Source organism: Cottoperca gobio, chromosome 10 (genome assembly GCF_900634415.1).
Source record: "Cottoperca gobio chromosome 10, fCotGob3.1, whole genome shotgun sequence".
Classification (NCBI taxonomy): Eukaryota; Metazoa; Chordata; class Actinopteri; order Perciformes; family Bovichtidae; genus Cottoperca; species Cottoperca gobio.
Genome location: NC_041364.1, coordinates 16,829,595 through 16,850,055, shown reverse-complemented (window position 1 = coordinate 16,850,055; position 20,461 = coordinate 16,829,595). Strand labels below are relative to the sequence as shown.

The window sequence follows — 20,461 nt, the reverse complement described above, 5'->3', positions numbered from 1 at the left end:
GGGACACACTGTCAGTGTGAAATTACTGTTATGTAAAATATGTTTATGATTTAACAAATTGATACCAATACAAGAGACATATATCAATAGAATAATACCAAAAAAAGTCAATAAAAACCTTATTTTAAATGTTATATTTGACATGCAAGTTGGTCACCAAGAAGCTGGGACAAGAGAAAAATGCTATTTTAGGGGTGTTTTTAGGGTGTTTGATATTTTAAATAATATTTTGAAAAACTTTTTCTGCAACTTTATATACATTTTGTCTCAAGACAAGTATATTTAACACAACAAGTGCATGGTTTAGCTTTTTGGGCATGGATTATTAGATTTTTTATATGTGGGATATGAAATGTCCTCCAATTCTGGAATGACCCATATATATATATATTAATTGTTTTTAAAGGGAGCGCGATCTACCCGCACTACACTCGCGATTGATGCTGTAATAGTGTCCCAGGAGTTTGTTCTAATATCCACTTTCTACATAGCAGCTACAGGGTCTGTCACTCAACATGGGGTCATAACAAATGTGAATAAAAAAAAGAAAATCCCTCAAAGAGACTGAATAATTTGACACATTTATTATGGCTTTCTACTCACATTGCCTTGCTGCTTAAAGAACGTATTTGGCCTTTGTGGGACACTGCAGATCTAAACTGAACACTGTAAAATATAAAGGACGATGTGTTTTAACAGGCCTGCCAGGGCATATGGCTGAGTTCCAGCTCACCATGGCAACAGCTGATCCCAGAGAGGAGAAATGACCCATGAATAAAAGTTAAACCGTATTACGTCTCTCTTTTAGGAAAGGTGGCGCTTATCATCTTGTATTTATTGAGATTCAGTAGCCTAAAGTTTAACTTGCCAATAGAATATTTTATTCTTTCACAGCTTATATCTTTTTTCTCATACAGTCTCAGTGAATACTTTTTATATTCACTGTGGGTTAAGCATCAGGCATACTCACACACACACAGACCTTGTCAACTTTGTTTGCTTTATTTTTGGCATCTGGCCTTAATTAGGGAAAGTGAATGTAAGGGAGATCATTTAGTTATTATATCTAAATAATCATTACTAAATATAATAGAATCAAAAGGATAACATACAAAATATCAAGTAAACAATAGACAGTACTTATAAGGTTAAAGCTAATCATTTCTAAAGTGTATGTTCTCAATTATAGATCGCATTCATTCATTCTCAGGCCCATCTCACTGTGTACACTGTTACGTCAACAGAGAGCGTCATCTCTGCCAGCTGTGCGCCCCTCCGCCCCCGCCGGAAGACTTCATTAATCCTCACTGGGAAGCGGACACACACTCACAGACAGCCGCCACTGTGTCGCTGATGGACGGCATGATGCATCCCTTCTTACCGCGCTGCTGCTGCTGCTCGGTTTGCTGCGACCTTGCTCCGCAGAATCTCCACTTACACAGGTAGGCTACCTGTTGATATCCACACACAACAAACTCATTGTATTAATCCATTTAGAGATAGAAAGACGGACCTTGACAACCTGATACCAGGTGACAACACTGTATTTTCTAATGAGGCACTGTTCACTTCAGCTGCGTTAACCTGAGTTAAGCTGTAGCAGGACAACGGGATATTTGTTCAAATGCATGTATTGATCTTCAGGGTCTTTTCAACACGTCATTAACAGTGTAATCGGTACATATATTTGGGATGTTGTGGAATATTCTTCTATATTATAATGAAGTTCTCGATGAGATGTTCAATAAAGTTACGGAAAACCAGGTTAAGTCTTTGACACTTTATTCTCAGATCTCAGAATCACAAGTCATACAGAGTCCGAAAACAGTCTGCAGGAGAGCTCTCTGAAGACAGAGAGAAAACATACATACATACAGGTGACCTCACAAAGCATTAGTTGCCGTCGGGACATCTGTCCTGAGCAAGATGTTCTTTTGGTCTCACAACAAGATATCCGTTGGATACACAAAACACGTCCTTGCACACATAGCAGTTTTCTGGTGAAGGACGAGTTAATGTTTTGCATAGTTATAGAAGAACAGAAAAGTACATGAACATATAATAATTACTATCACATTCCCCCCTTTTGATCATATTTGATTTGACAGTCATAACAGTCTTGGACATCCACACATATAATTCATAAAAGGATTTTAATATGCACTTCACAATGACTAGTCATGAGAAAGTAGCTGTTTTTGTGGAGAGTAGTCCTCCTATTGGTTGTAAGCAAAAGTTAATGAAACATGAGGGTACTTAATAATGTATATCAGTTATATTTACAGTTGTGTCGGATTGGTGGCCGTCGGAATTGTTTGGTTCGTCATCGGAGCCGTCTGGTACCGGGCTGTATCGGGTGTCAGTGGGGAACTGGGGAAATGAAGTGTATTGTACAAACGCGGATGCTATCATGCTACAGATAACCGTTCTTAATTATGGGGATGACAACACATATGCAACAACAGAGTAGAGACATGATGGTGAGGTACGGTACTGCTAGTCCAACCAGCCAAGCCTGCCAACCCTCGGAGGTCAGCCAGGACCACCAGTCCCAGCCACCAGGGCTGTTTGGCTTGTCGTCCGCCTTCAAGTCTGCCAAAAGGTTGTTGAGGTGCTCTATAGTGCGAGTGATGTTTTCAGAATTATCAGGAATGTAAGTACAACATGAATCTCCTATCACGTGGCATAAGCCTCCTTTTGAGGCAAACAAAATGTCAAGGCCCATTTGATGCTGGAGCAACATGTTGTCATTACAAAAAGTGTTTTCGTGTTGTTGTTTCTTAAAGTTTACACAAAGTGACTCATTAAAAGGGGAAATCGTTTAAAGAAATGGGTGACTGAAATGTTACCAAACACTCCACCCATAATCAAACATTTGAAGTGACAAAGTTCAAATCCATGTCAATGCATTAGCTAGAAAATGGGTGTTGTAGAAAATGGAAATCGTAATGCAAACAATTGATATATCCAATGTCCTTCAGGATAAGTTCATAAGGCTTTTTTGCATATATATCCAGAAAGCAAAACATACTCTAATAAAGAGCTACGGATGAACGTGTTGGCTGTTGGCCAGTAAAAACAAATTTAACCTGCTGTGTTCTGTGTATGTTCTCCCAGCGGTGTGACTCCACAGATGGCAATATTTACAGATACCAGGCAAACACTCTAAACGAGAGTCGCACTGTGAACTTCAGCGACTACAAGGGAAAGAGTGTCCTCTTCATCAACGTGGCCACTTACTGAGGATACACCTTCCAGTATCTGGGTGAGAAACGGCACGACAGGCATCATTATTTTGTGTTTCTGTTTAAAAAAATTAAAAATAGCTTCTCTACCTGAAATTTATTTTCCATTTTCAGGACTGAATGCACTACACGAGGAGATGAAAGCTCTTGGATTCACTATTCTCGGCTTTCCCTGCAACCAATTTGGGAAACAGGAACCAGGGCAAAAACATGAAATCCTGCCAGGTTTAATGTGAGAAATGTTTCTCTTTTTAAGTGCAAATCAATATCAGGACAGCCACAACTCAGTAAATGAACACACTGTAAACCCAACCAATTAAACATGAGGTTAAAATGCCATCATTTCAATTTGGTAAAAACCTTCTTCCTTCAAAATGTCAGCTTATTAGAAATGTAAAAGTCCTTGAAACTGGATTGTGTTTCAGCTTGTAGATGTGAAAACATGAGAATCTCCTAAATTTGAGTCACAAGCTTCTCACCAGACGGTATACATAGTAGTGCTCTGTAACTTCAGAGCTGGATGTAGAAAGGAATTTGCAATAATGGTAAATCCTCTGTCAATCAACAAAGCTTAATTTAATCAGGGAAAACATCCTTATCCTTATGGGTATCCATTGCAATAGTGTGTTGGAGTGTTTTGTTTTTCTCGGCTTGTAAGTGAATCTAGGGCAGCAGCCAACCCACAAAGTGCTCAGAGGCATGTCCACTGATAAGCTGCCCTCTTTCTGGATTCCAGGCATGTTAGACCAGGCAACGGATTTGTTCCAAACTTCCAGCTGTTTGAGAAAGGTGATGTGAATGGAAAAGACGAGCAAGGGGTTTTCACTTTCCTTAAGGTACGTGTGTGTGTTTGAATGCTTTACTCTAACTTTTCACAAACCCTTCAGACAAATATGTCATTACTTATTATCTTTAAACAACTATTAATAGCTTTTTCATTTATGACCCACTGGAAAACATTGTCACTAGGTTTCCTGTAATGGACGAAGAACGAGGAGTTATTATAGCATCATATAAACGATTTAATTTACTGAACAAAATCGATGTTTTGCCCCACGTGTTGGAAATCCCTCGCTTTAGTTACTCGTTACTTTGCAGATTGAAATGAATACAAATCAATGTTTTAATTATGATGCATTATATATTAAGCTACCCAACACTATCGTTCATCTTTACCAACTGCAACATCAAAGTGATGAACGCATTAATAATTAGTATCCAGTAATATAAATAAATGATTCTGAAATGGGTTATTTTACTTTAAGTATAGTTTGATGCCAATACTTTTGTACTCTTGAGTTTGAATGCAGGACTTTTACTTGTAACTGAGTATTTCTACACTGTTTTATTACTACTTTTACTTCAGTCAAATATGGGAATACTTCATTCACTATTGCTCGACAGTGCACAGACCTTGTTGCTCTGATAATCCTATGCTTCTGCCACGCAGAACTCCTGCCCTCCAGTTGGAGACCTCTTGGGGGACCCCAGCAGGATGTTCTGGGGGCCCGTGAAGCTCAGTGACATCAAGTGGAACTTTGAAAAGTTTCTGGTGGGACCGGACGGGAAGCCGGTGATGAGGTGGCACCCAAATGTCAGCATTTCAGAGGTCCGAGCTGACATTCGCAAACACCTGCTCCAACGATACACACAGATGTTTAATTAGATCCGAGTCGTCGTATTGTATCGATATGTAGCGCTAATGTAGAATATAAAAGTAATGTTAACAGATTCTGATGCATGAAGATGGCATGTTGAATGAAGAGGAGGCTTGAAAACAGGAACTCTGTGGAGCCTCTTCTGAGTCTGAGGTTCAGGTCGGCTCTTCAGTGCATTCGGGCCGCCCTGCAATCCCACAGCACCATGTCATCTTCTCATCCCAGGACCCGTTAGCTATTACAGCCTAAATGTTCATTACTTCTAATAAATAATTGAAAACGCACTGATTTGTTGACTGTTTTTGTTTCAAACAAGAAACTGTGTGGTGGGTCATGTTATGGAAAGGTGAACATGATGTAGCAATAAAAAAGGGGGAAATATGAACATGAATAAGCAGGGTTAGATTCTAGAAGACATTTAGAATAGATTTATTAAGCCAGTCAAATACAAAAAGTCTCACATGTGCTTTTGCCTACAGCAAAAAAAATAAAAAAGGGCTACAAACCAAGAAAATACAACTGCCAGTAATTACAGCATACCTTTCAAAGTGCAATTTGTAATTTTAGCTCAACCATCAGGAATTTGTTCCCTGTAACTTGTTTGATAAATCTAATTCATCTGCACACATGTTGAGCCCTTCTTGATTTGAGATTGGATCTTTAATATGGTAACGCACATTTATCGAGGTGTGTGGAACCTCTTAGGGCCTCGACTGTTACAGGACAGTCATGGCATAGTTTGCTGGTTGAAGTGGACAGAGAGCAAAGCCAGATCTCCTGGCTGAGTGCTTCCTGAGGAGAGGCTGTACTGTTGTAACTCTGGATCTAGGGTCTCAAAATGCTGACAAACCGTCCTCTTTCTGTAGCTCGAGCACAATTTGAATGTTTCAGTACTAGTTGCAGTGATTGCAACTCAATAATTTAACACAGATTAGCCGTGTGAAGAGAAGTACGTCATCGCTGCTGCCTTAAGGTTTAGGTGCTGTAACTTCTAGATGTCGGGGCTAAACTGAGGGCAATAGTACAGGATGCAGTAAGATGAGTATGAATATCGGAATGAGTGGTCAAATCATCAAATCAATTGTGGTCAAGTAGAAGTGTTGTGTTTAATGAGATTAGGTCCATCATCATGGGAAAATAAAAAAGGCTGTGTATGTACTGTGCATTGTGTATTGTGTCTGATACAAACATACAATGTCAATAGCTACAATATATTGGGATTACACTAACAACATAGAAAGAACAGCATTACTAAAGACAATGATTTACACTTAGTCAATGCAACTATCAAAACAGCAGGTTATAAATAAATCATCAATAATCACAATCATGTTTTTGGTATGACACCATCAAAATTCATTTCCCAAAACTTTTGTATTTCAACAACCACTTTTGAACAGTTACATGTATGGGACAGTTCTATAACATCAATGGTATTGAGGAAATTTAAATAAATCAATCAACATTCACATTGTATTCTATAATTCAATGTACTTATATAATCATTCATTGTTGGAATGAGTATATGTTGTCTTAGTCATATTGGGGAATGGCTTCCTGTAACCCTACAAGTAACAAACTAAGTGTCAGGTTGTTACGTATTTGCAGAGAAACAAGCACATAGGTATATCTTCAGGAGAAGAAAAAAAACAAACAGTGTTAATTATTCCAACCTATTTAATAAATGACTTCAGTTCCTGATAAAAAAAAAAAAAAATCTAAATAATATTTCATGTATATATTCAGAATAGCGAAGTGTTTCACAAATAGCCTTATAAAACGCAAGTATAAACAACATTACAATAGGATATCTACAGTTCAGTAGGAAAATTATAGATCAAATCACACTTTGTCAACTCAAAAACAACTTATTTCATGCTACTACCCAGACTCCGTTTGGTGGGTACCGTGATGCTTTAGTGCTTTCCAGGGTCAATGTTCTGTCGCTCCCTTTTTCCAAATCCTGCAGCTGCCGCTGCTGCAGCAGCCGCTGCTGCTGCCGTCGCCGCCACGGACTGATCTAAAGTCACACAAAAAAGGAACAAGACTGCATTATCGTCAGTCACAAACTTTGCTGCTACACACATTTAGCGGTATTGTGCAGTATAAACTCATGAGTCGATGATTTCCATGAAAGGATAATGATGGAAATTATTCTTGATTTTTCTTGTCAGCAAATCCCATGTAAAGACCAAATCCACAATGTACACAAATGTGATTTTTAACAAACATTAAGAATAAAATATTGTACTTGGATGGCTGTACCATACCTGCGTTCTCTGGTGGTGGTCTTGAACTCTCTCCTACTGCTCTGGCCCCTCTGGGCTGCGGGAAAGACGACTGCCAAGGAAAACCCTGACCAAAGAGAAAGCTCCAACTTAGTTGAAATCACTAAATATACCCATTCATCACAACCAGCAGCCCTCAAGTCTTTGCCCTAACCTAACAATAGCTATTGAATGTAAGCGTGGCTAGGTTAAGCTACAGTTAGACCTAATCATAACTTCCTCCCAAAAGATAAAGGGAGTAGAGGAAAGAGAGAAAAGAGCCTTGTTTCCTCAGTGAACAGGAGTCACTCCAGAGACAGAGACAGAGACGCCTTGGAGGACCCTTACCGGGGTAACAGGCTGGAAGTCTCGTACAGGGAGCGGTGCTGCGGTGGCTGTGGCGCCTGCTGCATTGGGCATCCGGGGAGGGAAGTGTACGGGCCAGCCTTCAAGGCCCTGCGGTCCCACCTGCACAAAGGGACCACAGTAGGGAGGGCTCAGCGGGCCGTTCACTGAGCCTGACGTGGGGTCTGAGGTACGTCTTTCCTGCTGCTGCCCCTACGAGGGATCACAAGTACACACGTGATCCCCAATCAGTGCACGGCTGCTACTCTCAGCGAGCACAGAGGCCGGGTCATGGTATGGGCCACCGCTGACCTTCAACCCTACTGCAGCTGACTCCCACTGAGGAGTGGGAACGTTCCACCTGCTGCACTGACAAACAACCTAGCTGGAGTGAGGCTCTTGTCCTGGAGTATTAATTTGTCCAGTATGAACTTATTACAGTCAAGAGCTACATGACTGCATTCTGTCACAAGGGGGCACTAGTCTGCAAGGTTTAACTCATATCCTACTGCATGATGCATCCCAAAGGCTTATAGAGCAACTTTCAGTGAATGCATTGTCCCGATTAAATGTATTTGAAAGAATGGCCAAAATGACCAAACATTTCACCTATCCAGGCTGACGGCACCATTTCATTTCACATTTCAACAACACTGCCAGGCTCAGACCTGAGCTGCAGCCAGTACCTGTTTGTGATGCTGCATCTGCAGTCTCTCCAGCTTGCATCTCTCCGTACGTTCTCTCTGACACTCGTTCTGTGCCTGATGAAGCTGAACCACAAACATACAATACAAAAAGGTCAAAACCAAATCTCAAATGAGAGCAGTTCAGTTACTGTTCAGTTGTGATTCAATGTAAGAAACAAAAGCTAAAGTATTCCTTGGCATGCCACATACACAGGATACTGTAAAACACACAGCTTACCTGATTGGTCAAATTAGTGATCTGACCCTGGAGTCTCTCAACTTGCCGCCTTAAGTCCTCTTTTTCCTCATTCATTCGCTCCCTGTCACTCCTCTCTTTTCTGAAGTCTTCTTCAAAGATCTTCACCTGAAGTACAAAACAACAATTATAATCAGCAAATAGAACTGTGTGTGTGTGTGTGTGTGTGTGTGTGTGTGTATATGTTGGTGTTTGTATCATTTCATGTCTGACCTGTTCCTTTAGTACAGTAATTTGAATCAGCAGATCCTGCTTCTTCAGGTTATTGGCTGCATCTGCAAAGTTACCCTGACCAGGTGGTTGTTGGGAGGATGAAGGGGTGTGCAGGTTTAAGGCTTCCTCTAAAGCCTGAAGTAAGACAAAACAAGTATTGAAGGAATTACAGAAGGAAACGTCCCTATGGAAAAGATGCAGCAATAGATAAAGAGATGAAGTGCACTCACCCTGTTGAGACGTTGGATCTCCTTCTCCTGGTACTCCCTCTGTTTGCTGAGGGGCAGCAGCTGATCTTGCAGGTAGCGAACCTTCTGCTTCAGCTCAGTGGTCTCAGAGTTGAGGCACTCCTTCTCCCCCTGAAATATACACACCCAAAACACCTTTGTTAGTATCCCAAAATATTTTCCCGCATGTTTCTGTGTCCTAGTTTAGAAATGTCAGAACCAATTTCACCTTGGGCTTTGCGTCCTTGTGTTTCTCACCTGAACATTTTCAATCTTGGACTTGGCCAGCAGCAGCTTCTTGTCATAGTCTCGTTGCCTCTGCTCTCGCTCGGCCTCCAGCTCAAGCACAGTTTTCTGGGACTCAGCCAGCCGTTGTCTGAGGTCTGTGATCTGGAGGGACAATGTTTTAAACCATTTAGTTGAGGACAGCATTTACCAAGCGCACAGTTCCTACATACAATTCTCATGAACACAAAAAAAGAAAAAAGTGATTTAGTGATAACATCTCTCTGGTAAAGATAAACATCAGCTCTTAAAATACAGCTTTAGAAATATGAGTTATGAAATAACCTAAACCACAGCAACAAGGAGACATTTGCAAACACACGCAGTTCTGTTTTTGTGTACAATATGAACAAACAGAGTGACGCAAATGGATATATCTAGGGTTCTGCGGTCTAAACCTATGTCTGCATGGTGTCCTCGTCTTAACAAAGTGTGAATCTAGGTTTGTTCATGATTGTGGATGTGTACATGCGTAGATGTGTTAGTATTAGTGTGAGAGTGTGTGCATGTGTGCGTCTCTGCTGCCCTCTGACTGCACCACAGGAGGAAGTCAGCGGGTACCAGAGAGGTGAGGGGAATTCTCACTGAGGTGCGACAAGCCTTGTGGTAAGTATGCTCAGATAGCAAGCTATTGCAAGATTGCACCTTTCCACTGGACAAGCGTGAAGAAAACACACGCGCACAGACACACAGCTGCTTTACTGCCAACTGACGCATAGAAACATCAGAGACCCATGTTCCTTAAAGATATTTCCAAAATGACTGCCATCTGTCAATTCACTTATCTGAAAGACTTTATGTATTATTCCAATTGCATAATGCAAAATTATTTTATATTTAGTAAAAACAGTGGAAAACGCAGTATAAATACTCCATGTACTGTCATTTATAAGTGCTGTATATATTTGCTTTGAATCTAAAAAGAACCATGGCATGTGGAAGAGGTCTTTGAAAATTACTTCATATGAAACTATTGAAATTACACGATTTCATAAAAAGGACAACGTGTGTTATATGAAATGACTAATTTTATTTTAAAGTTTTTCTGAGGAATCCGGAGAGAGTTCACCATTAATTCTCCTTCGACAGCTCTACATAAGTCGAAGACACAGCAATGTCTTCCCACACCCTTCACAACAGCTGTAAAGTCATTACTGTACCTTCTGTTCAAACTGTGACTTCATCGAGTTCCACTGAATGTCCCACTGCTTATTCACCTCCAGTACCTGTAAGCAGTGCCAGAAAGCAAAACAAATGACACTGAACATAAAGGAAACAAAATACACAGAAACTTTCCTCTATGGCAAAAAGAGGATGAGCAGTAAGAGCAAAAAAAAAAAAGTCTCACATCCTTTCTCTGCTTCTCCAAAAGCTTGATCTTCTTTTCATACACCTCTACATCACAAGGTTTAGTTGGAGTTTTCTCGGCAGCTTTTCCACTCTGGGGGCACACAAAACATTTCTTAAACCACAACATTCCTCCATTACTCTAACCCCGCATGGTAAGTGTTAATAAGCGGGGAAGTTTTAAGTCAGAAGGTCATTGAGAAAACCTTGTATTTCTAAAAAAGGAACATTTTTAAAACAAAATTGTATTTGGCAAGAAAATATGAAAGACTTATCAATATGACGCAAAGTTGTAAAGTATGTCTGTACATAATGAAAAAAATAGTTTACTAAGCAATTCATTTGAAAAAGTACCTTCTGCGGTGTGGTGGCCTCCATCTTGGGTCTTACGGCGGCTGATTCCTCCTTCACAGGCTCCTCTTTGGCCTCCGGAGCTTCGGTGTCAGATGGCACCGTCGATGTTGCCGCTGCTCCTCCTGTGACCAGCTCCTTAAGTTTATGATTCTCCTGTCTGAATCGGCAAGAAAGTGAAAATGATAGTGTTTGTGAGCAAAGTCCCTTATGAGAGTTTGTTGACGTTTTCACAAAGCTTCAGGAAGTCTTTGGGAAGAACCTACAATGCCCGCTGGACTTAATGACGCCAACAAAAAGCAATGGAATAATCCCCCATAAAAAGTGAAAGCATGTCAAGTGTCATCAACATCAAGGACAAAGTAAAAGTTGTGTAGGACTTTGTCTTCCAAACAGTAACGGGGGGCTGATTCCCATTATATTTAAAAGTTCATGAGAAACAAAATTGTCCCAGTTAAAAATAAAAAATAAAAAACATACCAGAGGCATGAGACTGAGCGGTTAAGAGTGTTTATTATTATTTGTATAGAATATACTGCAGATCTTACAATTTGTTCGCTTTACTAACAATAAAGTTCCTGCTCCAGCAGAAGCAACACAAAGCCCAGTCAAATGTAAAATAGAAGCAAAAAACATTACCTCAGCTGTTCCAAGTCTTGATTCCTGATATGATGATCGTCCTCCATTTTCCTTCGAAGCTCATTGTTCTCCTGTCTGAGCTGCTCACAGAGAGTCTATAAAACACAAAACCACAATAACGCACGATTCTGTATAAGGACAGCAAAAAAAGTTCACTCGAGTAAAAATTATGTTGGAATACTGTACACATGTATGAGCAGATTCATGAGGAAATATATGCCACCTCTAAAATGAGCCATGGTCCTATATATAAAATAAATAAATAAATAAATAAATATGCAAGAGGTTTTTGAAGCGAAAAATAAATAAATAAAATGTAATAATTACATTCCAGGTCATTTAGCAGACGCTCTTATCCAGAGTGACTTACTACACTTGTAGTGAACTAACTACAGGGACAGTCTCCCTGGAGTAACTCAGGGTTAAGCACCTTGCTCAGGGTGCAATGGTGGCAGGTATTGAACCCACAGCTTTCTGGTGTTTGGAAGCCATACCACTAGACAACTAGGCCATCACCACCCTATAATAATAATAATAATAATAATAATAATAATAATAATAATACCAAGTCACAGCAAATACAGCTTTACTTTTGCATTTTAAAATTAGGCCATAAAATGGTCCAAGAGGTGATGCACTTCCACTGTTACTGGCCATGAATATGCAGCCTCTTTATGTGAACATCTATATAAAATAAGCCTTAAGATTTATATTAAGTGTTTTTTATTGTATAACGTTAGTCTGATTTTATTGCAAATCACTATGCAACATCGTTAGAAATGTGCTATAGCAATAATGTTGTTAGTTAAAATGACCATTTTTTCAAATAAGAAAAGCTTGTGTAGAGTGCCAGTAGCTGTTGTTGTTGTTGTTGTTGTTGTGGTGAATGTCTTGCACAGCAAACACTAAACCCACACGGATAACTGAATTAAGACACCAGAACTACTGTTGCAGTGGGGAAACAACATTTGTCAGAAGAACTTTGTACACGTCATTAAAAAATAAAGACCTTTATCCTCTCTACAAATAAAATCTACCTTTAAAAAGATTCCTTCCTAAACACAGCGCACATATTTTATAATTTTAAGAGATGAAATACATTTTTACTATAAAAATGTACCCCTTAAATTAATCATATAAATCATATCTATGGATTGCATATGCATGTCATTACAGTCAATGTGTAGCATTTATGTTTTTCAGTCAGAATGGTTTAAAGCTATTCATTACATTTAAAAAAAAAATATTTTATTCATGATAAATCATTTTATATAGACATTTTCTCCCACTATAAGATTGTAATTCAAATAAAATGTTAAAGCTAGGGTTGGTAATCTAGCAAGAAAGTTGCCACGTTGCCAACACTACAGCCCGTCTCTTCAGGTCTCCCTCTAAAGACTCTCCCACAAACTTATCGTTACGAGCGTAAACACATTATAATGAGCGTAAACACATTATAATGAGCGTAAACACATTATAATGAACGTAAACATATTATAATGAACGTAAACAACTATCATGGCTATGTTAGTACGTAAGATAGTGACGCACAATGAGTGCATGGGTGGAGTGGTTGCAGTTTGACAGGCAGGCCGCCCGTCCAATCATTTAATTTGGGCCGAATGAAATGATTGGACGGGCTTATTACATCAACATCATTATTATTATTATTATTGCCACTGAAACTATTTTCTTTTTTTTGTCAGAGCATTTGATAATTTCAAAAACTGTTGTTGAAGATTACCAACCCTAGCTTTAAGTGCATATAAGCCATGTTAGGTTAAATGTCTTAAATCTAAGGAGGTGATGTTTGCTTCGCCAATCATACAGCATGACGTATAGCATACCTGTAGGAGGGAAGTCCTCTGTTCATTCTTTTGGACCTTAGAGGAAAGATGGTGAAACTCCACAGCCATTCGACCGAGGTGAGCTAAGAGCTGGTTCGGGTTAGACTCCTCTGCAAATATGCTGAATGAGCTCTCTAGTCTCTTTAGCTGGCTAGCTAGCTCAATGTTCTCCTGAGGCAGGACGGGGATTACTCCTGCCACTGACCCGGCCTGGAGATAACACACAGACACAATCAATCCTCCCTCTCCAGCTGACTACAATTATATATGCATTTCAACCAGCACAAGACTGAAAGATCAACATAGTGTAAGAGTGCTATTAGTTCTATAAAAAGCCACAGCTGATTAATCTGAAAAGCAGACAAACCAGTTTGTACTGTTTGGTCTAAATATAGAACTCACAGAACAAAGTTGCCTGTGTTTAAATTTTTACCAAAACTATTATGTTCAGGGGTGAAACTGTGGCAAAAAAGAAAAAGAAAAGTAGGCTATAGAATTTTACAACATGCATGAGAACAGCATGTTCTGGCATAGTGTCCCAATAACACATCCCTTAGGATGTTATGTGCGACTGAATGAATCAGTGGTATGTAATCTAGTCAGTAATAATCTTGGACTTTCCCCTGGTTGACTCAGGCTGGAGCTACCAGTATTGAGTTTGATGGTGAGTCACGGCACTAAGGATATGTTCCAAATATTGAGGAAATGGCTATGAAGAGGAAAGGTTAAAGTTAGCCTAAAGAAATTACCCAAAATATAAATCCTTCTTGGAATTTAGTACCAGGAACATTGTTATATTCTTAACATTAAAGATTCTTGGGAAGCCACAAAAAAAAGGAGAGTTCCTGTGGTAGTTGGAAAATTATTAAATCATAATTTGTATCACAAAAAGTCTGGTACGTACAGTCAAGGCTTCTGATGTCTTCCCATCTAAATTCACGACTTCAAACTCTGCCGAGACCTCCTGTAAAAAGCAAAACGTAAGTAGCACCATAATACAGTGTGACTTTAATTGTATCAATAAACTTGTAAGAACAAAAGTAAATAACCTCGTTACAATCACCCCAAAGTTGTTTCTGCCTGTACCAAATTACAAATTACTTACATTGGGCTTCTCAGGCTGAAGGGTCTTCCCTAAACAGCTGGTTTGCTCCTCCTTCAGCTCTGCTGTGGGGTGTAAACAGGGTTTACCTGGAATAAGCCATACCAAAACCAAGGTTAATGTAACTTTCAGTAAAGCAGAACAGCATCCCGCATGGTTACTGTCCAAAGTAATAATCCACTAATATAAAAGAAACTTAAATAAATAGTTATCATCAAATACGTGGGACCTACTTTGTGTCTCGGTCTGAATGGGCCCTCCCATACACAGACTGACGGCAAAGCTCGAGGACTTGAGGGCCTCGTTGTCTCTCACAAGTTCCTCCACTCGCTGCCGAAGCCTTGATGCCTCTGATTGAGACTCTTCCAGCAAATCACCTGCAAGTTTCAGAGAGATCTTGTCTTCATCTAGCAGCACTTCACTTGATCTAACTTAATTTTTTCAACAAACACTGCCAAGACTAGATCCATCAGCATGAGCAGTCACCAACTATGATGAGATACGATTGGTGATCAGTAAGAAATTACATGCGAGTAGCACCCTTTAGTGAGTCACAAAAGGAGCAATCAGGTGATTCACAAGCTTTTCAACAAACTACCAATGAAGATCATCAGGTTTTACTACATTCCACCTCATTTGTTGTACAAAGGTTTCCCTCTTCATTTGCATATTTTAACTTGAAATCCAGTCATGTTATATGTTATGGAAGACCTCACATAATGTCTTTGAAGGTGATTTTATCTTAAAATAATTAATTTAGTGCTGCTAAAAAATGAAGCTGGACACCATTTCTGCTAAAAACCACAATAAAGAAATGAATGCCCTATACATGCACACCAAACTGCAAAAATAAAACCCTCAGGTGTTAAGACAGCTGCTGTCATTAGCCCTCCATCGACAACTTTAGATAGCATGCTGTCTTTAGGAACTTACCTAGGCTCCTAAGTCCCTTCATCCGCTCCCTCAATATGCTATTCTCCTCCAGTAGGTGTCGATAGCTGCTTCCCCCTCCGGCCTCCTCCCTGGCCTTGACCTCACTCCCACCTGGATCATAGATGCGGTACGGGCCTTTCCCTTCCATTGCCGTCGCTCACTTCCTAGACATGGTCTTCTGAACTGTGGAAAGAAGAGACAAACTGTTATGTTCAGCTTAATTAAAAACAAGGTACCCAAAACTACTCAGCGGAAGACAAAAGAAATAAAATAAAGAAAAAACAGAAATAATTGCTAGCTGACCTTTATAGAAAACAAAAATTGCTGATAGTAAAGCCTTTAAAAACATGGAGGACTGAAAACTTGTTAAAAACTTTAGTATTGAAAAAAAGACCCATTTGAATCCTAAATTAAAAGGTGTACTGCTCATCGAGAACCACCAACATCAAATGTCGACACCCAACTGTCAATGCAGAGGAAGGAAACAGATGATCAGAAGCGTTGGCTGTAACGTTACAGTGAGAAAAAATAACTTAAACATTACCTTTTGGTTCTCATATTCCTACAATAGAAATACCATTGAACCACAACTCATGCTGTAGCGATATTGCAACCACTCAGAAACAAATGGTGTTTATGACACTTCTTGGTCGCAGATTAAATGAATACCACCCACTCAGACATGCTACTGTAAGTACCGTTACTATGAGTTAGCCAGCTAGAAAAACCTTTTCGACCCATATCTCAATTCATTTACAATGATGAGTGAAAACTATCGGTGAAGCCTGGGGAAAAAAATAAAGAGCAGCCTAGAGCTTTGAGAGGACACAAGCAGCAACAATATCACCGTAATGCTACCCTGCCAGAGTAAAACATGGCAAGAATGTGCTAACGTTTGTGAGAGCTAAATATGACAACTACAACGTTCATATCCGAGGGGGAAAAAGGACAAAAGCAGAGGAAAAATACTAAATGTTACGTGAAACCTGCTAACAAACATCTACCCAATAGATGAGAGTCAAATACAGCACAATCTAGCAAATGATAGCTACCTTGATTGGCTGAAGAAGGCTAATATTAGTTTTCGCTGTTGTCATGCAAATTGCTAGCAACATCCTCGTTAGCTTTCGGCTAGCTAACACTAGATGACAGTGCGGGACAGGAAGCCACTAGCTCTTCTTTTTTACCCATTACAGATACTTTTATCGATGCAATAAGTCGGTCGGAAAGCGGAGTTAAACAACAAACGAAAGAACAAAGAGGTATCTTTTGTTCTTGGTACCTTTCAGCTCGCAGTGGCCTCTCTCGTCTCTCTGCCAGACATCTATTGCGGAAGTGGTCTACTGGTCTATGCTGTAACCCGGGAATTTCCACCTCGTTTGATGTAAACAGCAAGTGATTGACAACTCGGCGGACCAATCAGGGCGCAGCTCTCTGTTATCGGGGCACCAACAGGAGCCCCTGACCGTAATGTAAACACTGGAGCAAAATGCTTCACTTATTCAGATTTCTTGGTAGATATTTGACCAGAATGACTCATGATGGACTTTTACATATATACATAACTATATGCTCATGACTGGCTCATGACACGATGACACCAGGGTGAGTAAAACTGGTAATCAAAACCAGCCTGATTTTTGTCTTGATTCGTAATGATTTTAATTAACTTCTTATTGCTATTTTTACCTTTTGAAACTCATCTCCTATAGTCCAAGGACAAACCCAACCATTTTCACAGAATCACTTTTTTCTTCATTGATAAATTTAGAGAAGGGGCTGGTGGGGGTTTCTGTGATTGCATCACACATTTCCTCTGAACTAGGAGGGCAATAAGGCCTAGTTTAAATTACAGTGAGTTTTTTTTTTTAAGTCCACACTATTGATTAAAAAGTATTTGGTATGAAAGCTGCTGTGATATATATAATGTTCATATTGTGATTAGAGCAATATATTATTATTTTCATTATTAATAAATGTTTTCTTCATCAATTGTTCATTGTATAAAACATTAGAAAGAAAGAAAAAAATGCCCATGAAGCTAAAGTTGACGTATTCAAACTGATTGTTTTGTCCAACAAACAGTCCGAAACCTCAAGGCACCCAGTTTACTATCAAAGTAATACACTAGAAACAGCAATACAATAACGCCATATACTTTTCAAATGTTATGTCAGTAACAGCTTAAGAGTTTGTTGAGAAGCACTGTGCCACAATTGGCAGAATTTTATTTGAGGCCCCTAATTTACCAAACATGAATGATTTAGAGCAATAGTGACATCTTGTGGGAATAAACAAACAGGTAATCTGCGGTTACCTCTTCAGGGAGTTCCAAAAATCATTCTTCGGTAAACTGGAAGCGCAAACTACCTCTGATGAAATTCATCTTGTGACTTGAAGTACTACAAAGTCTTATATAAATTATAAGTAAAAAGATAGCGCTGCATCAGAGCAATCAACATTGGAGGTCTTATCAGAAGCATGCTGTGTTAACACAGGAAACACCCAGTTTGCAAATTATATTGGATGACATGATTTAGTATCAATAAATGTAACTAACTTGGTTTTCATTTTATGTCCCCACCATTATTACTCCCTCCAAGGCGAAAAAAAGTGTATTTTTTTGGCATACACCAGTAATACTGAGGTGCCTCTAATATTGAAACTGCTGTAATAGAAAACAGTTTGGTAATAGCTTATATAATAAAATAAACCAACTTATTGTACCTTCCATGGTTAAGAATTTAAAACAGGATTTCACTATACTGCCTTATAAAGGCACACAGCAGTAACTACATAAAAGTAATCGTCAGATAAAATCAGATACTAGTACTCGACCTTTTAGCAGGACTAATTTATCTGGTGTTACTTTTTCTTTCTTTGTTATAGGATTTATTGCCTTATACTGTATATCTATAACAAACAATTAAACAACTGAGAGTTTGGAGCATCAAGATACTTTTTTAAATGACAGGAAATAGGTTGAAAATGTCAGTAAATTACCTTTAGCTAAGGTTTTAAACAAAATTGATGAAAATTACACATTTCTATAATATTTTTCATATAGTAAAACTGAAGTCGGATTTAAACTAAATGTTTTACCAAATATGTAATTACTTCATTTTGGCTTTGTTGGGGAGTGTACTGTACTACCACTGTATTACAACATTTGTCTCCTTGACTTCCTACCTCTCTGATGAATGAGTAATAAATGTAACAGAATAAGTGTGAGAGTGCGTGGACAGCCTGTAATGTGTATAGGCTACTCTGTTGCCCTGATTGTGCTTTAATGAAAATAAAACTTATTTGAAAATACTTTTCATACATACACATTTAGCTTTAACTGATTTTTGATTCAGTGCTTCAATTAAATTACAACAAAAAAACGACAACCAATAACATTTCAGAGCATATACTATGTGGACCAGCAGTGCCCCAATAGTAAGAAAACACTGGTAAAATGTATAAATGTGTTCCCAAGAGAGTTATCAGCTGGCAAAAAGCAACGGCGTGCAACCAATAACCTTGTCGTTAGTTATAGGTGCAGAATGTTTCAGTCTGCTGAAACAATAAACAGGCTGGTGACTCTGAGCCTGCCAGCTCAAAAACAAAAGCCAGAGGATACAAGTGTCACCCATCATTTAGTCTGACACTGTACACTTTGTTTTTTCCTCCCAACTACTTGAAAAAAATTTTTTTAAACCATTTCCCTCATTGTACAAAGACAGTATGCACCCCACCCTGTTGGATCAAAAGGACAGTCCAGTCTTCCGTCTCCTAGCAGAACGAATCAGCAGCTGATAGTCATTAGCTCTGCGCTGCTTAATACAAAATGTCCTTTTGTCAGCCGACTAGTGACTCCAGCTGTCCTCTCGAGGCCTTAAACCAGGGACATCCTCACTCAAGAGTCTCGATCACTATGCCAAAAATGTAGACGACATGTGCACTGGCACCAGATATGCTTGAATGTTAACTCTAACTGGCTCTTCATATCACTTTTCTTTACTGAAAATCGAAACTCTAGACAGTAACTACCGAGAAACCACTGTGACAAATAGCTAAATTAATTTCTCTCAGGCTTATGTATAAAAAATGTATAATGATAAAGAATACATTTTATTTTTAAGCTAAAATTGCTCTTAACATGGATTTACCAACATGTTGTAATAAATTACAAAATCATATTTTCCAGCAAAGCATTTGCTTAGGCAAGCAAGTACCCCTAAAACAAAAAAGCCATACAATTATAGAGATTTCTTCCAGCATATAGGGCAGAAATCAATCTTTTCATTATGTTTGCCTCACATGTAATGTTCCAAACATAAAACAACATCACTCGTTTCAGTGACAACATAAAGTTATTCAACCTGCCCTAGAATAAAAAACAAACAAGAAAACATCACAAATAATGATAATGACTATAATTTGCTCTGGTACTACACCTCAAATGTTAAAACAAATAAACAACAACTCACCCACACATTCAGCTTGTGTCGGAGAGAAGCACTTTTTAAGGAAACGGGTGAATAGGGGGGAAGCAATTTCACTGAGACTTGGGGAATTCCCATAACTCAGTAAAATGGCCTGATACTGTACACTAAGCCTGAACACAACCTGGTGTGTGTCCAACTGTGTGTCCTGCCTTTACTGAGCAGCACAACACGTGAAAAAAAAACTGAATGCATTTAATTAATCTTTGTACAATGGCTGTCAGCACGTACACCACGTTGCACACATTAATGCATGTCAACAAAACTAAAGGATAGAGGAGGCCACAAAATATGACACATGACATGAAGAGAGGAGCATTAAATAAATGTTTTACAGAATACTAACTTGTACAATACAGTATGAGTTTTGTTTACATGATCACTTCATGATGTCACTACAATCATGGAGACTGTAGATAAAATAAAATAAAAAGTCAAAGGCTAAAGCAACACACATAACTCTCTCTGCGGATGTAACAGTTTAAAATATGTACACCTTAATCAATTTAATAATATACAAATACATATTTAAGCTGCTTTGAACAAAGCTACAGTACAAACTTCCCCCAG

General features: G+C 38.9%; 2 protein-coding genes across 7 annotated transcripts; one reads left to right on the top strand and one right to left on the bottom strand.

Moving 5' to 3' along the window:
* Window positions 1-1,338: 1,338 nt before the first annotated feature.
* gpx3 (glutathione peroxidase 3) lies at window positions 1,339-5,187 on the top strand. Its single transcript, XM_029441335.1, is given in 6 exon segments — window positions 1,339-1,386; window positions 1,389-1,442; window positions 3,118-3,265; window positions 3,360-3,477; window positions 3,982-4,081; window positions 4,696-5,187. Coding segments are annotated over 6 exon segments (669 nt in total). The 5' UTR covers window positions 1,339-1,353; the 3' UTR covers window positions 4,912-5,187.
* A 129-nt stretch (window positions 5,188-5,316) lies between these two features.
* Window positions 5,317-20,029, bottom strand: tnip1 (TNFAIP3 interacting protein 1). Of its 6 annotated transcripts, none has more exons than XM_029441326.1 (18): window positions 19,877-20,029; window positions 15,402-15,584; window positions 14,702-14,845; window positions 14,472-14,557; window positions 14,271-14,330; window positions 13,367-13,576; window positions 11,520-11,614; window positions 10,884-11,040; window positions 10,531-10,623; window positions 10,343-10,408; window positions 9,156-9,287; window positions 8,901-9,029; window positions 8,671-8,805; window positions 8,440-8,565; window positions 8,202-8,285; window positions 7,519-7,728; window positions 7,174-7,258; window positions 5,317-6,923 (listed from the first exon to the last, which is right to left on the bottom strand). In XM_029441326.1, exons 2-18 carry the CDS (start codon window positions 15,547-15,549, stop codon window positions 6,820-6,822), a joined length of 2,064 nt encoding a protein of 687 aa, XP_029297186.1. In that variant the 5' UTR covers window positions 15,550-15,584; window positions 19,877-20,029; the 3' UTR covers window positions 5,317-6,819. The 6 variants fall into 6 exon arrangements, with proteins under 6 accessions (XP_029297186.1, XP_029297185.1, XP_029297189.1 ...); XM_029441325.1 differs by lacking the exon at window positions 19,877-20,029 and adding an exon at window positions 16,684-16,798; XM_029441329.1 differs by lacking the exon at window positions 19,877-20,029 and adding an exon at window positions 16,684-16,798 and having other exon boundaries at window positions 7,519-7,638.
* Between the last annotated feature and the right edge of the window lie 432 nt (window positions 20,030-20,461).

Bases quoted from the DNA above. Each gene is read 5' to 3' on its own strand.
- tnip1 (XM_029441326.1), bottom strand. From the start codon at position 15,549: ATGGAAGGGAAAGGCCCGTACCGCATCTATGATCCAGGTGGGAGTGAG. The intron at 8,806-8,900 runs GTGAGTGCACTT...GTCTTACTTCAG, and splicing joins AGATCCAACGTCTCAACAGG to GCTTTAGAGGAAGCCTTAAA. The intron at 7,729-8,201 runs GTACTGGCTGCA...GATCCCTCGTAG, and splicing joins AGATGCAGCATCACAAACAG to GGGCAGCAGCAGGAAAGACG.